Source organism: Pan troglodytes, chromosome 10 (genome assembly GCF_028858775.2).
Source record: "Pan troglodytes isolate AG18354 chromosome 10, NHGRI_mPanTro3-v2.0_pri, whole genome shotgun sequence".
NCBI classification, from domain to species: Eukaryota; Metazoa; Chordata; class Mammalia; order Primates; family Hominidae; genus Pan; species Pan troglodytes.
Window position 1 is genome coordinate 10854032 of NC_072408.2, and position 20145 is coordinate 10874176.

Here is a 20145-nt window from a genome sequence, read left to right on the forward strand (position 1 = left end):
AAAAGAACTGATTTTCCATCCAGGGCTTGAGCAACTGTCTAATAGTTCTCCAGGGCATTCATTCTGTTATTCCCTCACCTTCATTACCTCCCACACCTACCCACCTACCAGCACCACCAAAATCAGAACACAAAGTCTCTCTTGCCAGCACCAAGACCCAGCCTTCCAGAGATCCTGTGGCACGCACAGCTTTTCACACACCTGGAAGGGTGGGCCAGGGAAAAAGAGAGGCATGAGGAGGAACTCAGCTTCCTATTCGTACTGCCCATGGCCCTAGGAGCTCTTGAGAACTCCTTGGCTCCTTTAAACACCAGCCTCACTCTTTCTTCACTCTCAGCTCCTGCATCACGTCCTCCGTAAGGCCTTTGCACCTCCCCAGGTTAGGTCAGGTTATACAAGCTCCCCAAACTACCTTTCTCTCATTCATAAATCTTTCCCAATTAGCATTTTATATACTGATAGATGTGATTCGTTGATGAACGTCTGCTCCCTCAGTGCTCTGAGAACAGGGACCTCACTCGTTAGGCACTGTTGTGTCCCCAGGATCTAGCCCAATGCTGACAAACATGGACTATTTAGATAAGTGTTGAAGGAAGGGATAGATAAGCGCTTGACTAAGAGCAATGGCAGGAGACCCTGAGCTCCTATGTACAGAGTGCTGGTCTAGACCTCACACACTCCAGATCCTGACCAGCCCAACTGCTAATTCTCAGCAAGACTCATAGTGACTGGCAACCTTCCAGAACCTAGAACATGAGGTATCTACAGCGGCAGTACTGAGAGTTCATGCCCCAGAGCCACGGGAAAGTGATGTCTTTTGTTGCACTCCAGCCAGGCTCCTTTACCTTCCTGGTCACCAGCCCAGTAACATACCCCATGTAGCTTCAAGTGTACGGTTGCACAGCTTCAAACATGCTTCCATGACATTTTTATTGAGGAGAAAATCAGAGGATATCCATTTTTTATGTCCAGAATTACACTGGCCCTCCTTTTGGGGCAGTCACAGCATTCTTTTCAGACCCCCATTCCAGCACCAACCACCCTCTTCCATGTGGTACAGCTCAGCTATACAAAATCTCTTTAGGACGAGAGTGGGAGGTGGGAGGGCAGGATCAACCTTTATCCTGCTTTGCACCTTGATGTGCTTGGCTTGGGCTGATTACGTGGTATAGGCCACAGTTTCTCAACCTTGGCACTACCGACATTTTGGAATGGACAATTTTTGGTTAAGGGGGTAGTGGAGGGGAAGGCTGGGGAGGGACCATCCTGTGTATTATAGGATATGTAGCAGCATCCCTAGCCTTTGCCTGCTAAACGCCGGCAGCACTTCCCTCACCAGTCGTTTCAATAAAAAATGCCTCCATACATTGTGTAAGGAATATGGCTGTGCTTTGGTCAAAGATAGACCGAGGTAGAATGTTTACATCCTGCGTGACTCAGCAAGTTTAGAGTGCAGGCGTATAATTCCACTTGTTATCACAGCCATGTAGCCATAACATGAGAAGGCCATCACTTGGCTGTACACCACTATTGTCTGTAAAAGGTATAATTGTCCTGTTGACACTGTGCAGGCATGCTTGCACTTGTGCCCAGAGAGAGAGAGTCAGAGCTGTCTGTCGTTGCAGACAGACTGCGGGGAGCCAGGACACATGCCCAAAGAAAGAATTAAGCTGCTGACCCTGAAGGCAAGGGAGAGCGGGCCACACAGCTGTGTGTGGGGGCCGCCAGATTAAGTAGCCAAGACAGGGTGGACAGTGTGAGAAAGCTGTTGATGAAAGCTGCTGCTGAATAAAACCATATTCACCTGCCTATGGCCCCATGAGTATTGTTTCTGCTCATCCACTCACTCCCTCCGGACCTCAGCATGGGCTGGAACCTATCCCCAAGCATGACAATTGGTGTAGTCGTGAACATGACACATTGCCATATGTCCTTCAGGAGGCAAAATTGCCACCACTCATGTAGATTGGACACAAAGAATAACAGCAGCTGGATACGAGTGGAAGGTTCCCTTTTCAGCAGAAATGCCCGTTTCTTTTCTCTAAGACAGGACAGACAACTTGCACCTTAAAATTACAATGTGATGGTGCAGCTATTGTATAACATGGTATGGTGTCTCCTCAAAAAATTTACAAAATAGAATTATCCTATAATCCAGCAATTCCACTTCTGGGTATATACACCAAAGAATAAAAAGCAAGGACTTGAACAGATATTTGCCCATCCATGTCCATATCAGCATTATTCACATATAGCCAACAGGCAGAAGCTACCCAAGTATCTACTGACAAAGGAATGGAGAAACAAAATGTGGCATATACATACAATGGAATATCATTCAGCCTTTAAAAATATTCTGACACATGCTACGATACAGATGAACCTTGAGGACATTATACTAAGTGAAATAAGCCAGTCACAAAAGGACAAATATTATATAAGTCCACCTATATACGATACCTTGAGTAGTCCAATTCAGAGAGACAGAAAATAGAATGCTGGTTGCCAGGGGCTGGGAATAGGCGAAATGAGGACATTGTTTTATGGGTACAGAGTTTCTGTTTTGCATGATAAAAAGAGTTCTGGAGATAAATGATAATGGTGGTTGCAGAAGAAAGTGAATGTACTTAATGTCACTGAACTGCACACATAAAAAATGGTTACAATGGTAAATTGTGTGTTATCTGTATCTTACCACAATTAAACACAATCACAATGCAGAGGACATCAGGGACTGGGCTAAGACGTGGCACATACACAGTGCATTTCCAGGGATTTCCAGGTCCCAGTCTCAGGGCTGAGTGTGCTACATGCTTAAGCTCATTCAATTCTCTTTTAATGCTGGGAGGTAGCTATAAATAATTCACAGCTGAGAAACTGTAGCCTAGAGGGGTTAAGAGACACAAATTCGTATTACTAGCAAGTTGCAGATTGAGGATTAAAACCCAAGTTAATTTACTATAAAAATCTTTGAAAGTTTTCTAGTTAACCTAAATCAGGAGATAGCTGGCATTTTCTGAAAACAGCCAGGGAGTGCATATTTTAGGCTTTGTGAACCATTCGGTCTTTGTCACAACTACTTCCCTCTGCCACTGCAGTGTGAAAGTAGCCATGGAAAACACATAAAAGAATGAGCACATCTGTGTTCCAAGAAAACTTTACTTACAAAAACAGGTAGTGGCCCAGATTTGGTTCGTTTGCCAACTCCTAAATGAGTCTTAAGTTTGGCATAGCCAAGAATTCTGGGCAGTGTTGGGGAGGCAGGTGCTTGGTGTTGGTAGACAATCCTTTTACTCCTCCAAAAAATCAGGGAAACAGGGCTTTTGAGGCTCTAGGTTTTCTCAGAGAGATCTCCTGCCCATCCTCTCTCCCTCTCCCTCTCCCAGCTGATGGAGTCTCTTCATGCTCTCTGTAGCCTCTTCCTCTCTGTCCTTTCCTCTGAGGCAGGACTGACTCAGCCCCCCATGAAGCTTCTAGGGTACTGCACCAGACCTAACCCTGCAAAGCAACATCTACCCCAATTCTGTCTGGAGAGATCCCCAGGAAACCCAGAGAGATTCCTCAAGAAGGACAGTGTGACACCTGAGGAGTCATAAGGGAGGCTGAGGACTCTCTAAACTCGGTTCATGCAGGTCAACGTCCATCATCTGCTACCCCTAGAGCAGAACACATGCATTTCACATGCCCGAGCAGAGGGCAGCTTGTGCTCCTAGCTTAAGTGTAGCACACATTGGGCTCCTCCTGGGTTTCTCCAGGTTTCTCAGGGACCCTGATTAAAAACAGCTTAAGCACCCTGCCCTTTCTCCCTGTGGCCCCTGCTCTATCTGGGTGAGCTGGCTACTTACTGGTGGGCTCCGATCACATGGCAGTCTCCCCACCCCTTGACAACTGTGAAGCCAATCTCACAATCCATTTTTAATAAGAAGAAAGAAGAAAAACAGCCCTGGAGGAGGGGCTTGCTCCTCTCATCCCATTTTCTTTCTTTTTTTTTTTTAACTTTTAAGTTCAAGGATATATGTGCAGGTTTGTTATATAGGTAAACTTGTGTCATGGGGGTTTGTTGTACATATTATTTCATCACCCAGGTATTAAGACTAGTACCCATTAGTTATTTTTCCGGATCCTCTCCCTTCTTCCACCCTCCACTGTCCAACCAGCCCCAGTGTGTGTTGTCCCCCTCCACCATGTGTCCATGTGTTCTCATCTTTAGCTCCCACTTATAAGTAAGAACATGTGGTATTTGATTTTCTGTTCCTGAATTAGTTTGCTATGGATAATGGCCTCCAGCTCCATCCAAGTTGCTGCAAAAGATATGATCTTGTTCTTTTTTATGGCTGCATAGTATTCCATGGTGTATATGTATCAGATTTTCTTTATCCAGTCTACCATTGATGGGCATTTAGGTTGATTCCATGTCTTTGCTCTTGTGAATGGTGCTACAATGAACACATACATGTGTCTTTGTGTCAGAATGATTTCTATTCCTTTGGCTATATACCCAGTAATGGGATTGCTGGGTCCATGGTAGTTCTGTTTCTAGGTTTTTGAGGAATTGCACACTGCTTTCCACAACGGTTGAACGAATTTACACTCCCACCAACAGTGTGTAAGTGTTCCTTTATCTCCGCAACCTTGCCAGCACCTGTTATTTTTTGGCTTTTTAGTAATAGCCATTCTGACTGGTGTGAGATGGTATCTCATTGTGGTTTTGATTTGCATTTCTCTAATGATCAGTGATGACCTTTTTTTCATATGCTTGTTGGACACATGTATGTCTTCTTTTGAAAAGTTTCTATTCATGTCTTTTGCCCACTTTTTTATGGGATTGCTTGTTTCTTTCTCATAAATTTGTGTAAGTTCCTTGTAGATACTGTATATTAGACCTTTGTCAGTGCATAGTTTGCAAAACGTTTCTCCCATTCTGTAGGTTGTCTGTTTACTCTGTTGATAGTTTCTTTTGCTGTGCAGAAGCTCTTTAGTTTAATTAGATTCCATTTGTCAATTTTTGCTTTTGTTACAATTGCTTTTGGCATCTTCATCATGAAATCCTTGCCCAGTCTTATGTCCAGAATTGTATTGCCTAAGTTGTCTTCCAGGGTTTTTATAGTTTTGGGCTTTACATTTAAGTCTGTAATCCATTTTGAGTTTTGTTTTGTATATTGTAAGGAAGGGGTCCAGTTTTGATATATTCTGCATATGACTAGCCAGTTATCCCAGCACCATTTATTGAATAGGGAGTCCTTTCCCCATTGCTTGTTTTTGTTAGCTTTGTCAAAGATCAGATGGTTGTGGGTGTGCAGCCTTATTTCTGGGCTCTCTATTCTGTTCCATTTGTCTACGTGTCTGTTTTTGTGTCAGTACCATGCTGTTTTGGTTACTATAGCCCTGTCGTATAGTTTGAAGTTGGGTAATGTTATGCCTCCAGCTTTGTTCTTTCTGCTTAGGATTGTCTTGGCTATTGAGCTCTTTTGGTTCCATATGAATTTTAAAATAGTTTTTTCTAGTTCTGTGAATAATGTCCTTGGTAGTTTGACATGAATGTCATTGAATGTATAAATCGCTTTAGGCAGTATGGCCATTTTAGTGATATTGATTCTTCTGATGCATGAGCACAGAATGTTTTTCCCTTTGTTTGTGTCATCTCTGATTTCTCTGAGCAGTGTTTTTAGTTCTCCTTGCAGAGATCTTTCCCCTTCCTGGTTAGCTGTATTCCTAGCTGTATTCCTTAGCTGTATTTTATTGTTTTTGTGGCAATTGTGAATGGGAATATCTTCCTGATTTGGCTCTTGGTTTGGCTGTTGTTGGTGTATAGGAATGCTAATGATTTTGTACAAAGTACTGAGACTTTGTTGAAGTTGTTTATCAGCTTAGGGAGCTTTTGGGCTGAGACTATGGGGTTTTTTAGATATAGAATCATGTCTTCTGCAAACAGGGATAGCTTGACTTCCTCTCTTCCTAAATGGATGTCCTTTATTTCTTTCTTTTGCCTGATTGCTCTAGCCAGGACTTCCTATAGTATGCTGAATAGGAGTGGTGAGAGAGGGCATCCTTGTCTTGTGCTGGTTTTCAAGGGGAATGCTTCCAGCTTTTGACCATTCAGTATGATGTTGGCTGTTGGTTTGCCATAGATGGCTCTTATTATTTTGAGGTATGTTCCTTCAATACCTAGTTTGTTGAGAGTTTTTAACATGAGGTGCTGTTGAATCTTATCAAAAGTCTTTTCTGCATCTATTGAGATAATCATGTGGTTTTGCCTTTAGTTTTGTTTATGTGATGAATTACATTTATTGATTTGTGTATGTTGAACCAACCTTGCATCCCAGGGATAAAGCTTACTTGATCATGGTGAGTAAGCTTTTTGGTGTGCTGTTGGATTTGGTTTGCCAGTATTTTGTTGAGGAATTTTGCATCAATGTTCATCAAGGATATTGGCCTGAAGTTTTCTTTTTTTGTTGTGTCTCTGCCCGGTTTTGATATCAGGATGATGCTGGCCTCATAGAGTGAGTTAGAGAGGAATCTCTCCTCCTCAATTTTTTTTTAATAGTTTCAGTAGGAATGGTACCAGCTTTTCTTTGTACATCTGGTAGAATTCAGCTGTGAATCTGTCCGGTCCTTGCCTTTTTTTTTTTTTTTTTTTTGGTTGGTAGGCTATTTATTACTGATTCAGTTTCAGAGCTCATAATTTGTCTGTTCAGGGATTCAATTTCTTCCTGGCTCAGTCTTGGAAGGGTGTATATGTCCAGGAATTTATCAACTTCTTCTAGATTTTCTAATTTGTATGCATAGAGGTGTTCATAATATTCTTTGATGGTTATTTGTATTTTTGTGTAGTCAGTAGTAATATTGCCTTTGCCATTTCTAATTGTGTTTATTTGGAGCTTCTCTCTTTTCTTCTTTATTAGTTTTTCTAATGGTCTCTCTATTTTATTAACTTTTTTTTCAAAAAAAGAAAAAACCTCCTGGATTCATTGATCTTTCTAATGGTTTTTCGTGTTCCAATCTCCTTGAGTTCAGCTCTGATTATGGTTATTTCTTGTCTTCTGCCAGCTTTAGGATTGGTTTGCTCTTGGTTCTCTAGTTCTTTTAATTGTGATGTTAGGTTGCTAAATTGAGAACTTTCTAACTTTTTAATGTGGGCATTTAGTGCTATAAATTTACCTCTTAACACTGCCTTAGGTGTGTCCCAGATATTCTGGTATGTGGTATCTTTGTTTTCATTAGTTTCAAAGAATTTCTTGATTTCTGTCTTAGTTTCTTTAATTACCCCAAAGTCATTCATGAGCAGGTTATTCAATTTCCATGTAATTGTATGGTTTTTAGTAAATTTCTTAGTCTTCATTTCTAATCCGATTGTGCTGTGGTCTGACAGAGTGGTTGTTATGATTTCAGTTCTTTTGCATTTGCTGAGGAGTGTTTTATGTCCAATGATGTGGCCAAATTAAGAGTATGTGCCATGTGGTGATGAGAAGAATGTATGTTCTGTTGTTTGGGGGTGGAGAGTTCTGTAGATGTCTATCAGGTCCATTTGGTCCATTGCTGGGTTCAGGTCCTGAATATCCTTGTTAATTTTCTGCCTCATTGATCTGTCTAATACTGTCAGTGGGGTGTTGAAGTCTTCCACTATTATAGTGTGGGAGTCTAAGTCTCTTTGAAGGTCTCTAAGAACTTGCTTTATGAATCTGGGTGCTCCTGTGTTGGGTACATATATATTGAAGATAGTTAGGTCTTCTTATTGAATTGAATCCTTTACCATTATATCATGCCCTTCTTTGTCTTTCTTGGTTTAAAGTCTGTTTTGTCTGAAATCAGGATTGCAACCCCTGCTTTTTTTCTGTTTTCCATTTGCCTGATAGATTTTTCTCCATCCCTATATTTTGAGCCTATGTGTGTCATTGCAAGTGAGATGCGTCTCTTGAAGATAGCATACCAATGGGTCTTGGTTCTTTATCCAGCTTGTCACTCTCTGCCTTTTAATTGGGGGCATTTAGCCTGTTTATATTCAAGGTTATTATTAACATGAGTGGATGTGATCTTGTCATGATGTAAGCTGGTTACGCAGACTTGTTTGTGTCGTTGCTGTATAGTGTCACTGGTCTGCGTACTTAAGTGTGTTTTTGTAGTGGCTGGTAACAGTCTCTCCTTTCCATATTTAGTGCTTCCTTCAGGAACTCTTGTAAAGCAGGTCAGTGGTAACAAATTCCCTCAGCATTTGCTTGTCTGAAAGGTATCTTAATTCTCCTTCACTTACAAAACTTAGTTTGGCTGGATATTAAATTCTGGGTTGAAGTTTCTTTTATTTATGTATGTTGAATATTGGTCCCCAATCTCTTCTGGCTTGTAGAGTTTCTACCAAGAAGTCTGCTGTTAGTCTGATGGGCTTCCCTTTGTAGGTGACCTGACCTTTATAGCTGCCTTTAACATTTTTTCTTTCATTTCAATCTTGGAAAATCTGATTATCATGTGTTTTGAGGATTGAGGATGATCTTCTTGTGAAGTATCTTACTGGGGTTCTCTGCATTTCCTGAATTTGAATGTTGGCCTCTCTAGCTAGGTTGGGGAAGTTCTCATGGATGATATCCTGAAATATGTTTTCCAAAGTGCTTACATTCTCCCTATCTCTTTCAGGGACACCAGTAAGTCATAGATTTTGTCTCTTTACATAATCCCATATTTCTCAGAGGTTTTATTCATTGATTTTCTCTATTCTTGTCTGACTGTCTTATTTCAGAAAGCCAGTCTTCAAGCTCTGAGATTCTTTCCTCTGCTTGGTCTATTCTGCTATTAATACTTGTGATTGAATTATGAAATTCTTGTGGTGTAGTTTTTCAGACCTATCTGGTCAGTTACATTGTTTTCTATACTGGCTATTTTGTCTGTCAGCTGCTATATCATTTTATTGTGATTCTTAGCTTCCTTGGATGGGGTTTCAATGTATGCCTGCATCTCAATGATCCTCATTCCTACTCATATGCCGAATTTTTTTTTTGTCACATCAGCCATCTCAGCCCAGTTCAGAACCCTTTCTGGAGAGGTAGTGCTATTGAAGGCACTCTGGCTTTTTGAGTTGTCAGAGTTCTTGCACTGATCCTTTCTCATCTTTGTGGGCTGATGTTTCTTTAGTCTTTGAAGTTGCTGACCTTCGGATTTTTTTTTCCTTTCATCCTATTCGATGACCTGGAGGGTTTGATTGTGGTATGAGGTGGGTTCAGCTGACTGGCTTCATTTCTGGAAGATTTTCGGGGGCCAGTGCTTAGCTCCCAACTCCTGGACTGTGTGCTCTAACTCTAGGGGACCTGTATCAGGCCCTGGTTTTTTTCCTCTGGCTCCTGAAGGTTAGGAATCCATGCTGGGGGTGGGGGTGGGGGTGGGGTTGGGGGTGAGGTGCTTCTGGACCATTGGTCACTATGTTCCAGTGGGTGGTGTCAGCCAGTCAAAGCATTTTGTAGTGTGGTGGCAGTGGGATCTGTCCTTCTTTGTACGTGCCAACAGCAGCAGTGGCAGCAGCATGGTGGGGTGCACACTCATTGGCTGCAGCAGGGTGCTAGTGGGTGCTAGAGTGCCTGCCTCTGTGTGGGTGTTCACTACAGTAATGAAGGCAGCATGGCTTGGGGGGCCAGAGGCCCCTGTGGGCAACTGTATGCACAGTTGTGCTGGTGGTGGTGTTAGCATGGGGGTGGGGCACTGGCTAGTGCAGGTCTGTGTGCACTCTCTCCATCACCACAGCCACGGGTGATCACTCAGGGCAGGGAAAGGGTTTGCTGTTCTCTGTGCCTAGTTTCACTTCTGTGGCAGTGTTGGCATCAGAGTGGGGCACTGGTGAGGGTGTGGCTGGCTGGCTATGTGCCCCCCAACGCTCCAACTGCAATGGTGGTCCAGCACAGGAGGGAGGCAGAGTGCACTCTGGCCACAGCAGTGGCAGAACAGGGTGCATGCACGCGTGTGTGCTGGCAGGGCAAGGAAGGCAAAACCTGCCTGCACACACATGCACCGGCAAAGCAATGTGGGGGTTGCCGTGGGCCTGGGGGAAGCTGCAATGTGAGGAGGGAGCAGCAGGCTGGTGCATGGCCTTACGGGCTGCCCTACTGGAGCTCTCTGCCAGTCAGCCACAAGTCTACCAGCACAGGAGCTATGATGCGGGCCCCCAGGACACCTGCGGCTGCTCCACAAGCAAGCGCATCCAGGCTGGGTCCCTCGGAGAGGCCAGCAGACCAAGGGGTGCTCAGGTCAGACCAGCCCTGTCTGATGGACAAGACTGCCCTGCAGAGTTCAGGTCTGACAGTTCCTCTAGGACTAAAGTCTCCTATGGGAGTAAGTAGAGCCTAGGGAGATGGGTTTCTTGTAAAACAGGTCAGTGCTAACAAATTCCCTCAGCATTTGCTTGCCTAAAAAGGATCTTATTTCTCCGCTTATGAAGCTCAGTTTGGCTGGATATGAAATTCTGGGTTAGGATTTCTTCTCTTACGGTATGTTGAATATTGGCCCCCAATCTCTTCTGGCTTGTAGGGTTTCTTCTGAGAAGTCTGCTGTTAGTCTGATGGGCTTCCCTTTGTAGGTGACCTGACCTTTCTCCATAGCTACCTTTAACATTTTTTCTTTCATTTCAATCTTGGAGAATCTGATTATTATGTGTCTTAAGGATGATCTTCTTGCGAAGTATCTTACTGGGGTTCTTTGCATCTGGCCGTGCTCTCCTACAGACGCTCCCACATCAAACCCTCTGGGCTCTGCATCAGCTGGCGTGGCGCCTCTACTTCTCTAAGCACTTCTCCCTGTCAAATCGAGTGTCCATGGTGGTTGAGGGGTCTCCTCCTGCTGGGTTCCAGGGGCTCGTGGAGAGAGTGGGTTGCTCATTGCCAGTTCAACTCAGCCATTCCCCTGGAGTTGTTGGGGGCTGGGAATGAGTCCCCGTGCATGGTAGCCCCATGCAGGATTCCCAGCTTCCTCCCCTTTCAGCCCAGATTCTGTGTCTTCCCTCCATCCACTCTCAGTGCCTTCCCTCTGAATATCTGTTAGGAGTGCACCAGTCATCTTGTTCCTTTGGTGGCAGCTGTTCCACCTGGCTGCGTCTAGTTGGCCATGTTGGCCAGCACCCCATTCCATTTTCAAAACAAATGCAAGCTGTCTGTGACTTTCTTCCCACTTGGCTTCTCCACTAGCTCCTCAGCCTCCTGTGTTCTCCCTCCCACATGGCCTGCAGCCTCTCCTTCCTTGAAGACCACTCTCTGCTGTCAAGGACCTTTCCTGCTTTCTGAATTTGTGTGTATACGAAAAATGTGAGCTCTTTCCCTTCCAGTTCCCATGAGGCTGTGCTGGGAGCCTAAAGTAAAAAAGGCAGTGGTGGCCAGGCCCAGGAAGCTGGACACCAACCAAAGGGGGTGACTGTATGCACACCGCAGCCCCATGCGGAAGTGACAAGCCAACAACACAGATGCCTGGAGGACCTGCTCCAGAAGAACCAGGGGGCATGGGGACTTTCTGCAGAGAGCCACAGCTGACCATGAGAAGCCTGTTGTTCTTCTTCTTCCTGCATCTCCCCCAGCCCATCTTCCTTCAGAGGTGGCCAGCCGAAGCAGCCAGAGATGGTGCTTAAATGACACGCTCAGTTCCCTCTCTTGACAGCACTTGCCAGCCTGAAGAACTAAGCATTTCAAGTGCTTCACTGACCACAGGTTCAGAAAAACTTCAGAAAATTAAGTAGACAGCAGAAATAAATGCTGTGGATGCCAAGGTATCGGCTTGGTGGCTTGTTGATTCAGGTGTTCTCCTGCCTGGATCAGGAGTGAGGACTGGGGAGGAAGGTTGAGTCAGTATTTCTGGGACTTAGTGTTTCTGACTATATTTCAAGTCAAATACAAGCAATTTCTTTAAAACTTTATACCTAGTTTCAATTCTCCATGCCTTCTCATCCCTTCATTAAAGAGTGGGGCTCAATGAGAGTTAATTAGGTTATATACAGCAAGAGTGCTGAGTTGCACAGTACATGTGGCCCAGAGTTGACCTCCATAAACATGAATTTCCTTTTCTTTCTGTCTAGAGGGAATAATCAAAAGTTAAGCCTGATTTTGAAACTACTACCACCAACCACCGCTACTGCAGACCTGTGAATGCCAATTATGAAGTTCACAGACAGGGGTTTGTCAAAGGTTTCCTCAAAACACACTGAATCTGGCCTTCCACATGGAGTGAGCCTTTGAGGACTGGGTTTTGGTGACAGAAACTTATTGGGGGAGTCATCACTGCAAAGAAGGGTAGGCTGGGCTCAATTGTGGGCTGAGCTGGTGTTCCCCAGGTCTTTTCCCTCAATTCGTGCAACAGTTAGAGAGTGGAATAGCCCCAGGAGAAGCATAGAGAGTGGAATAGCCCCAGGAGAAGCATAGAGAGTGGAATAGCCCCAGGAGAAGCATAAGAACACCACCACATGGGGCCAGGGAGAGAAAGAACTGCCACACTTCACCTTGGGTCACACGGCTCCTTTCACAGCCTCCACACCTCGGAGCTCACATGCATGAGCAGAGATGGGGCTGAGCCTAATGAGGGTCTCCATTTCATTGCCCAATTTTGGTATATTCTGAAAAACTAGACTTAAAGAAAGAGCCTAGCCATTGCGCTTCCTCCAACAGCACAGGGATGCGTCCCTTCAAAAACTACTCTGATGGAGTGAGTGACACAAAGACTCAGGGGAAAAGAGCTGCTTTCAAAGTACTCTAGTGAAGTCTGTATTTCATTTACCCATGTTCAAGTGAAATCCTGACTGCAGCATAAGAGACTTCAGTCAGACACTGAGAAGTTTTTGAAACTAAAGAAAGAAAGGCACCAAACCAGGAGTGGGCAAACTCTGCCCCTGGGCTAAACCAGCAATCCCCTATTTTGGTGTGGCTAGTGAGTTAAGCCTGGTTTTTACATTTTTAAATGGTCAAAAAGAAATATCAAAAGAATAACAGTACTTGGTGACACATGGAAATTATATAAAATTCAAACTTCCTTGTCCATAAATAAAGTTTTATTGGAACACGGCACCCTCATTTGTTCACATATTGCCTATGGATGCTTTTGTGCTGCAAGAGCAGAGATGAGTAGTTGTGATAGAGACTGTAAGGTCCACAAAGTGGAAAATATTTATTCTCTGGACCTTTATGAAAAGGCTGCCGGGCCCTACACTAGGCAATGGTGTGCACTGGTGCTCTGCATACCATCTCTCTGGAGAATCTCTTCAGGAGATTGCAGTGTGTTTGGGTTTGAAGGCGAGACATGGGTAAAATGACCTCAGAAATGCCTTCCTCCCATGTTGTGGGAGAGGCTGTACCTATTCCTAAGGTACAGACAGCAGGAATGACTTTGTTATAACTCAAGTTGATGCCTTTCTACTTTTAGTTTCAGAAGGTTCTTCTCGTGTTTTACTTAAGTCCCTTATGTTACTGTTATCATTTCCCACAATCCTGGAGAGCTACTGAGGCAGAGAGGAAACAGCCCTGGGGTCTGACAGCAAGTAAAGGCCAGAAATAGAATGAACTCAGGAGGTCCGGCTCCTAGTAGAGTTTGGGCAGATCCTTCCTTCCAAGACAGAACTGATGGCATCTTTTCTGTTAAGGATGTCACCTCCCACGGGGCAAGCTCTAACCCAAGACAGGAAGACATTTGGCATTCTCGGTGGGCAGGCCTACCTGGGACCCCACTTACTTACCTGCATATCCTTCCTGGCGATGAAGCCCTTGCCTTCAGCATCACAGGTCTGAAAGAACTCCTGTGCCTTCCTCAGCATGACTAGCTGGCCCGACGTTTGCTCCTGAGTCTCCTTCTGCTCCAGGCTGTCCAGGGGATGCAGGCAGGCTCCACTCCCCTTTGGCCCCTGGCCAGACCCCTGACCAAGTCTCTGGGGTCTGGAGACTACCCTCCCGTCAGGGGCAGCCATCGAGATTAGTCAGTTTCTTGAAGTCTTTTTCAGAACCTGAACATGGAAAATGGGAGAGAGAAGTGGGTGTGGTGGGTGGGAGTGAGGCTGAAAAAGAACAAGAGGGGATGAGAAGGAAGCACAGAGCCATCCACCAGTGTGTCCAGGAATCTCTTAGCAACTACCTCTTAATTAGCAAAAGCTCAGGACAAGGGGAAAATATTCCATGATCACTAATAGATCAGCAAGCCCATCAAAGGGAGGAGGGAAGAGTGCGGAAAGAAGACAGACATCTCCAGATTGAAAGGAGATGGAATAGGGGAAGCCCAAAAATAATTTCTTCCAATTTAAACAACCAAACAACAACAAAACACATCCTGATAGACCAGCTGCCATTTATAGAGCGTTTACTTAGACACCATGCCATGGCCTCTATATACATTTTTTTCATGTAATTCTCACATCTCTCTGACATAGCCATTATCATCTTCATTTTAGCAGTGTGAAAACTGAGGCTCAGAGAGGTTGAGTGACTTGCCCAATATCACACAGCAAATTACTACAAAAGCTGAGATGGAAATCCAAGCCTGTACAACTTGTATGATCTCAATCCCACCCTGTCCTGACTCCTCAGCATTGCCGAGGGTGGAAAGCTCTCCTCAGGTGGATGCACTTGCTCCTACATCATTCACAGTCAACAAGTTCTTGGTGAGCTCTTACCCAATGTCATAGACCTCTGCCACAGCTGTGAGCTCTGAAGTTTATTTACGTAGGAGAAAATGTGCCCCATTCTCAAGGAGCTTCATGTTGTAGAGGACTTGCCAGGCCTGGTTTGGTGACACCCAAGGCTGTTTTCAGCCCAAACCGAATCACAAATCATACACCTCAATCAGACTTTTAAAGACCCTGAAGGAGTGTTTTCAGAGGGTGTCTTGCAACGTGATGTGGAAGAGGGCATACAGAAACCTGGCTTCTAGTCTGGACTCCACTGCTGCTTATATGACCTTGAACAAGTCGGTACCTGTCTGGGCCTCAGTTTCCTTATCTGTATGAGGAGAACACTGGACCTGTTTGTCTTTAAGGTCCCTTCTAGTTCTGAGCATCTGTAAGTCTGTGAAATCGCCACATCATAAAATGTTATGAATTATAAATGTTATTAATACAAAACTAAGTTCATGGGATAAAAGGAAATAATAACATCCTTGGATTTTTTTTTCCATCTGAAGACTTTTTGGAAGTAGAATAGGTCCAAATTTTAAATACACGATGACATTTGGGTTTAAAAATAGAGATATGCACTGTCATGCATTTTGTGGCGAGCTGGAGAACGTGATGCTCTGGATCGTATTTCCTGTGTCCATGTGAGTAAGAAAGGAGGAAAGTAAGTGAATCACCAGGCAGGTTTCTCTGATTACCAGGCCCTGGGCTTCTGGCTCAGCTATACCATGTCCAAAGCAATCTAAAATCTGTTGATTTCAGTGATCATCTTCCACTTACCAGATTTGTCAAGAGCTGTGGGCCAGAGCTGGAAGAGCTCCTGGCCTCAGGAATGAACTTCATGTACTAAGGCCTTGACATTGCAGATCAGGCTACACCCTTTGCTCCGTGTGGCTGAACATGTAATTCCCACAATGACCCATCTGACCGGCCCCATCCTCAGGAAATGTTCTTTCTTGTCATCTCTGTGTGTGAACTGACCATCACCTAATCCTAAGCAGATTTAACATTTTCATTCTGTCTTCCCCAGAGGGAGCTGCCTTGGATGGAAGCCTGAGGGGGCAGGGCTGTGTCTCCATGGCTTTTATGTGCATTGTTCAGCCCACCTGCATGAAGTGCTGGCTTTGGAAGGGCTTTTGGATAATGATGGTGGTAACGTGAGCTTCTGTAAATATACCACATGAGCAGAACAGGCTGTTGTCTTCCTGGTACCTTGCCGGGACTCTGTCTGCAAGGTCTCTGCACCCAATAGGCCCCACCCTACTCCCACCTGCTGCTCCCAGGAGATGAGGTTAATAATATCTGTCATTCCTTGAGTGCTTTCTCTTGCCAGGCCCCTAGCATACTTCATCTTATTGAACCTGACATCCTCCCATATGGTAAGTATAATTAGGATTCCCATTATACAGATGAGGAAACTGAATTTTGGAGAGGTTAATTTGTATCAGGGTCTAGCACAGTCAGAGACCTCTTCTGCTATACACATTGCCTTCCTGAGACCCAGTTGTGGGCTTGCTCTTAGCAGTGTACTCATCCCCAACTGATCTAAATCACCTCCCAGAGGCATATTCATCATTTTAACGGGAACGTCTTTAATTCATTCATTCATTCATCCATTCATTTATTTCCATCTACTGATTACCATGCAGCAAGCTCTGAGCTAACACTGTGAAATAGTGTTAGGTGAAATAGTGAATAGGCCATGGTCCCTGCCCTTAATGAATGAGTCTCTGAGAGTCCCTAATGGTGGGATTTCAATAATGGTGACTGATAGTTGGGGAAGATGTTTTAGATTGAGTCCTATATAGACTCTGTAGCAATCAACTACTATTAAATAGCTGTGTGATCTTAAGTGAGCCCTCAAGTCACTCTGGGCCTGAGAAATAGCAGAGAGGATTTCTTAGTTCCAGATCTGATGTTTGCTGGCTTTCTAACTTCCCTAGACCACCTTCCCTCTACCTCTGCCCACCTGGTAACAGGTGATGCATGACATGAAAGAATCAACTAGTAGTGCTAGAGAAGTCAGCTATGAGCAACCAGTAGACAGGCACCATGTCTTATTTCATTTTACCGCCAGTTTCTAGCCTAGAACATGGTACATAGTAGTACTCACTGATCATTGCATGAAGGAAGACCAATCTTTTGCTGAAGTCTTCAGAGGAGGGCCTGCAAGCATTTTTATTTCAGGCAGGTAGCTCTATATGTGGAATTTTTATCTTATAATGAGTAAGTCTAGACTTCTGTTTCCAGAAAAGATGTAGTATCAGAGGCTGGATTTACCCTCCCAATTGAAATAACCAAAATTCCAGAGAGAATATAACTTTAAAAATGGTTTTCAAGACACTAGACACCAGGAATGAAGGATGGTGATCCTTAAGCAGGGGCAGGGCTATATTGAGCTGAGTGAAGCCCCTACAGAACAGGATTTAAAAAGACATCTACTCTCAGGAGCTAACCCTGCACTTACACAACCCTGAGAATTAGTATCTTCCTAAGAGTCAGCTGCTTAGGGTACAAAAATCTAAGGAGGCTTTCACTTGCAAAATTGTGCATCTGACAGTGATTTCTGCCTTAAATTTTTTTTTATCATAGGGGCTTCACTCATCTTACTGTAGTTCAAGCTCTGTTCCTGAGACATAGGAAAGAAACAAAATGAACCCCAAGTGTGCCCTGTCTTATTATCTAAAGAGTTTTTAGGTCATGGCACGGGGAGGGGAAACACAGGCACAGCTTGGTAGACTGCCTATGTTGAGGAAACCCAACTATATCCTGCCTACAAGAAATGTGCTTTACACATAAAGACACAAACTGTTAAAAGTAAAAGGCTGGAAAAAGATACAACACATTAACATTAGTTAAGAGAATACTGCATATTAATATCAGGCAAAATGGATTACAGAAGGAAGGATATTAGCAGGAATTAAAAAGTCATTTCATATTGATAAAAGGTCAATCCATCAATATGCTATAATAATGCTAAACATTTATGTGTCTAATAGCAGAGCTTCAAAATACACAAAGCAAAAACTGATTGAACTCCAAGGAAAAATAGCAAAGTCACAATGATATCCAAAGATTTCAATAACTTTCTCTCTCAATAATTTATAAAACAAGTAGACAGAAATCCGTAAGGATACAGATGATTTGAACACTATCAACCATCTTGACTTAATTGACATTTATAGAACACTCCACCCAATGACAGCTAAATATACTTTTCAAAGACACATGGAATACTGACCAAGATAATCCATATTCTGGGTCATAAATTGAGTCTTAATAAATTTAAAAGGATTCAGTTTGTACAAAGTATGTACTCTGACCACAATGGAATTACATTAGAAACCAATAACAGAGAGACCTCTGGAAAATGTCCAAGTATTTGGAAAGAGAGTAACACACTTCTAAACAACTCATGGGCCAAAGAAAAAAAGGAAAGGGGAAATGAAAAAATACATTGAACTAAATGGAAAAAAAAAAGCACAATATATCAAATGCTGTGGGATACTGCTAAAGCAGTACTAAGGAAAAAATTTATAGCGCTAATCAGATATACTTGGGAAGAAGAAAGGGCTCAAATCAATGACCTCAGATTTTACCTTGAGAAACAAGAAAAATAAATACAAATTAAACCCAACGTAAGGAGAAAAAAATAATAAGGATCGGAGAAGAAAAAATGAAATAGAAAGCAGAAAAGCAACGGAGAAAATCAACAAAACTAAAAGCTGGTTCCTTGAGAAGATTAATAAAGAGACAAGACACAAATTACAATAGTAGCAATGTGAGGTGATATCATTACAGATACTATAGACATTAAAAGGCTAATAAGAGAATATTATGAACAACTTTATGCCAACAAATTTGACAATTTAGATGAGATGAACTGATTCCTTGAAAAACACTAAATACCAAAGCTCACTCAAGGAGAGATAGATTACATGAATAATTCTATATCTGCCAAAGAAATTCACCTGATAGTTAAATAAAAAATCTTCCCACAAGAAAACTTCAGGTCCACATAGCTAAATTGATGAATTCTATCAAATATTTAAAGAATAAGTAATACCAATTCTATACAGACTCTTTCAGAAAATTGAAGAGTAGGAAATACTTCCTAACATATTATATGAGGCTAGCGTTACCCTGATGCCAAAACTGAATGAAGATATTACAGAAAAAAAATAGGCCAATATCCCTTATGAACACAGATGTAATCATTCTTCAGGAAATTGTAACAGATTGAGTTCAACACCATATAAAAAGATGATAATCCTGACCAACCAGGGTTTATCTGAGAAATGCAAGAATGGTTTAACATTTGAAAATCAATAATGTAATTTACCATATTAACAAATTTTAAAAGATAAACCTTTTGATCATCTCAATAGATACAGAAAACGCATCTGACAAAAGCTACTCCTGATAAAAACTAAGAGAACTAGGAATAGGAAGGAACTGGCCCAACATGAAAATGGGCATCTACGAAAACAACAGCTAACATCATACTTAAGTGTGAAAGACCAAATGTTTTGCCCCTGGGGTCAAGAAAAAGACAAGAATATCTGTTCTTACCACTTCTATTCAACATTGTGTTGGAGATTTTAGCTAGCTCAATGGAGCAAGAAAAAGAAATAAAATACATTCAGATTGGAAAGGAAGAAGTTAAATTGTCTTTATTCCCAGACAGCAGGAGTGCTTATATATAAAAAAAAATCTGATGAAATTCACAAAAAGCTACTTATAAAATAAGTGAATTTGACAAGGTTGCAGGACACACACTCAGTATATGATAATCAATTGTATTTATCTATACTAGCAATAAAAAATTAAAATTGAAATAAAAATATCATTTGCAATGGTATAAAAATATGAGATATGAATATATCTGACAAAGGATGTCTAATGCTTATATACTGAAAGCTATAAAATATCAATGACAATACAAAGAAGACCTAAAACAAATGGAGAGATATGCCATGTTAATGGGATTGAGAGACTCAATATTATTAAGATGTCATTTCTTCCTAAGTCCAATAGATTCATCTCAATTCCAGTCAAAATCCCACCAGGCTTATTTGTAGAAACTGATAACCTGATTTAAAATTCACACAAAAATGAGAAAAACCTAGAATAGCCAAAACAACTTTGAAAAAGAAGAACAAAATTGGAAGACAAACACTACCTGATTTCAAGACTTATTATAAAGCTATAGTAGGCAAGACAGTGATACTGGCATAAAGACACACAAACAGATAAATGGAACAGAATATAGAACAGAGAAGCCAAAAATAGACCCATGTATATAAACGATTTTTGGCAAAGATGCAAGGCAATTCAGAGGATAAAGCATAGATTTTTCCAACAAATGATACTGAAACAATTGAATATCCATTTGCAAAAACAGCTTTTTTGTTTTTTGTTTTTTGTTTTGAGACAGAGTCTTGCTCAGGCTGGAGTGCAGTGGCGCAATCTCTGGCTCACTGCAAGCTCCACCTCCCAGGTTACGCCATTCTCCTGCCTCAGCCTCCCGAGTACCTGGG

The 20145-nt window shown here is 42.6% G+C and overlaps 1 protein-coding gene across 4 annotated transcripts in view; it reads right to left on the reverse strand.

Moving 5' to 3' along the window:
* CRACR2A (calcium release activated channel regulator 2A) overlaps positions 1-20145 on the reverse strand; it is a 146637-nt gene that overhangs the window by 70437 nt on the left and 56055 nt on the right. For all 4 annotated transcript variants that reach the window (XR_010148240.1, XM_016922808.4, XM_016922807.4 and 1 more), the window contains exon 4: positions 13682-13945. Coding sequence is in view for 3 of the 4 variants with exons in the window: in XM_016922808.4 (XP_016778297.4) it covers positions 13682-13909 (228 nt within the window). In the remaining variant the exon portion in view is untranslated. The remainder of the gene's footprint in view (positions 1-13681; positions 13946-20145) is intronic.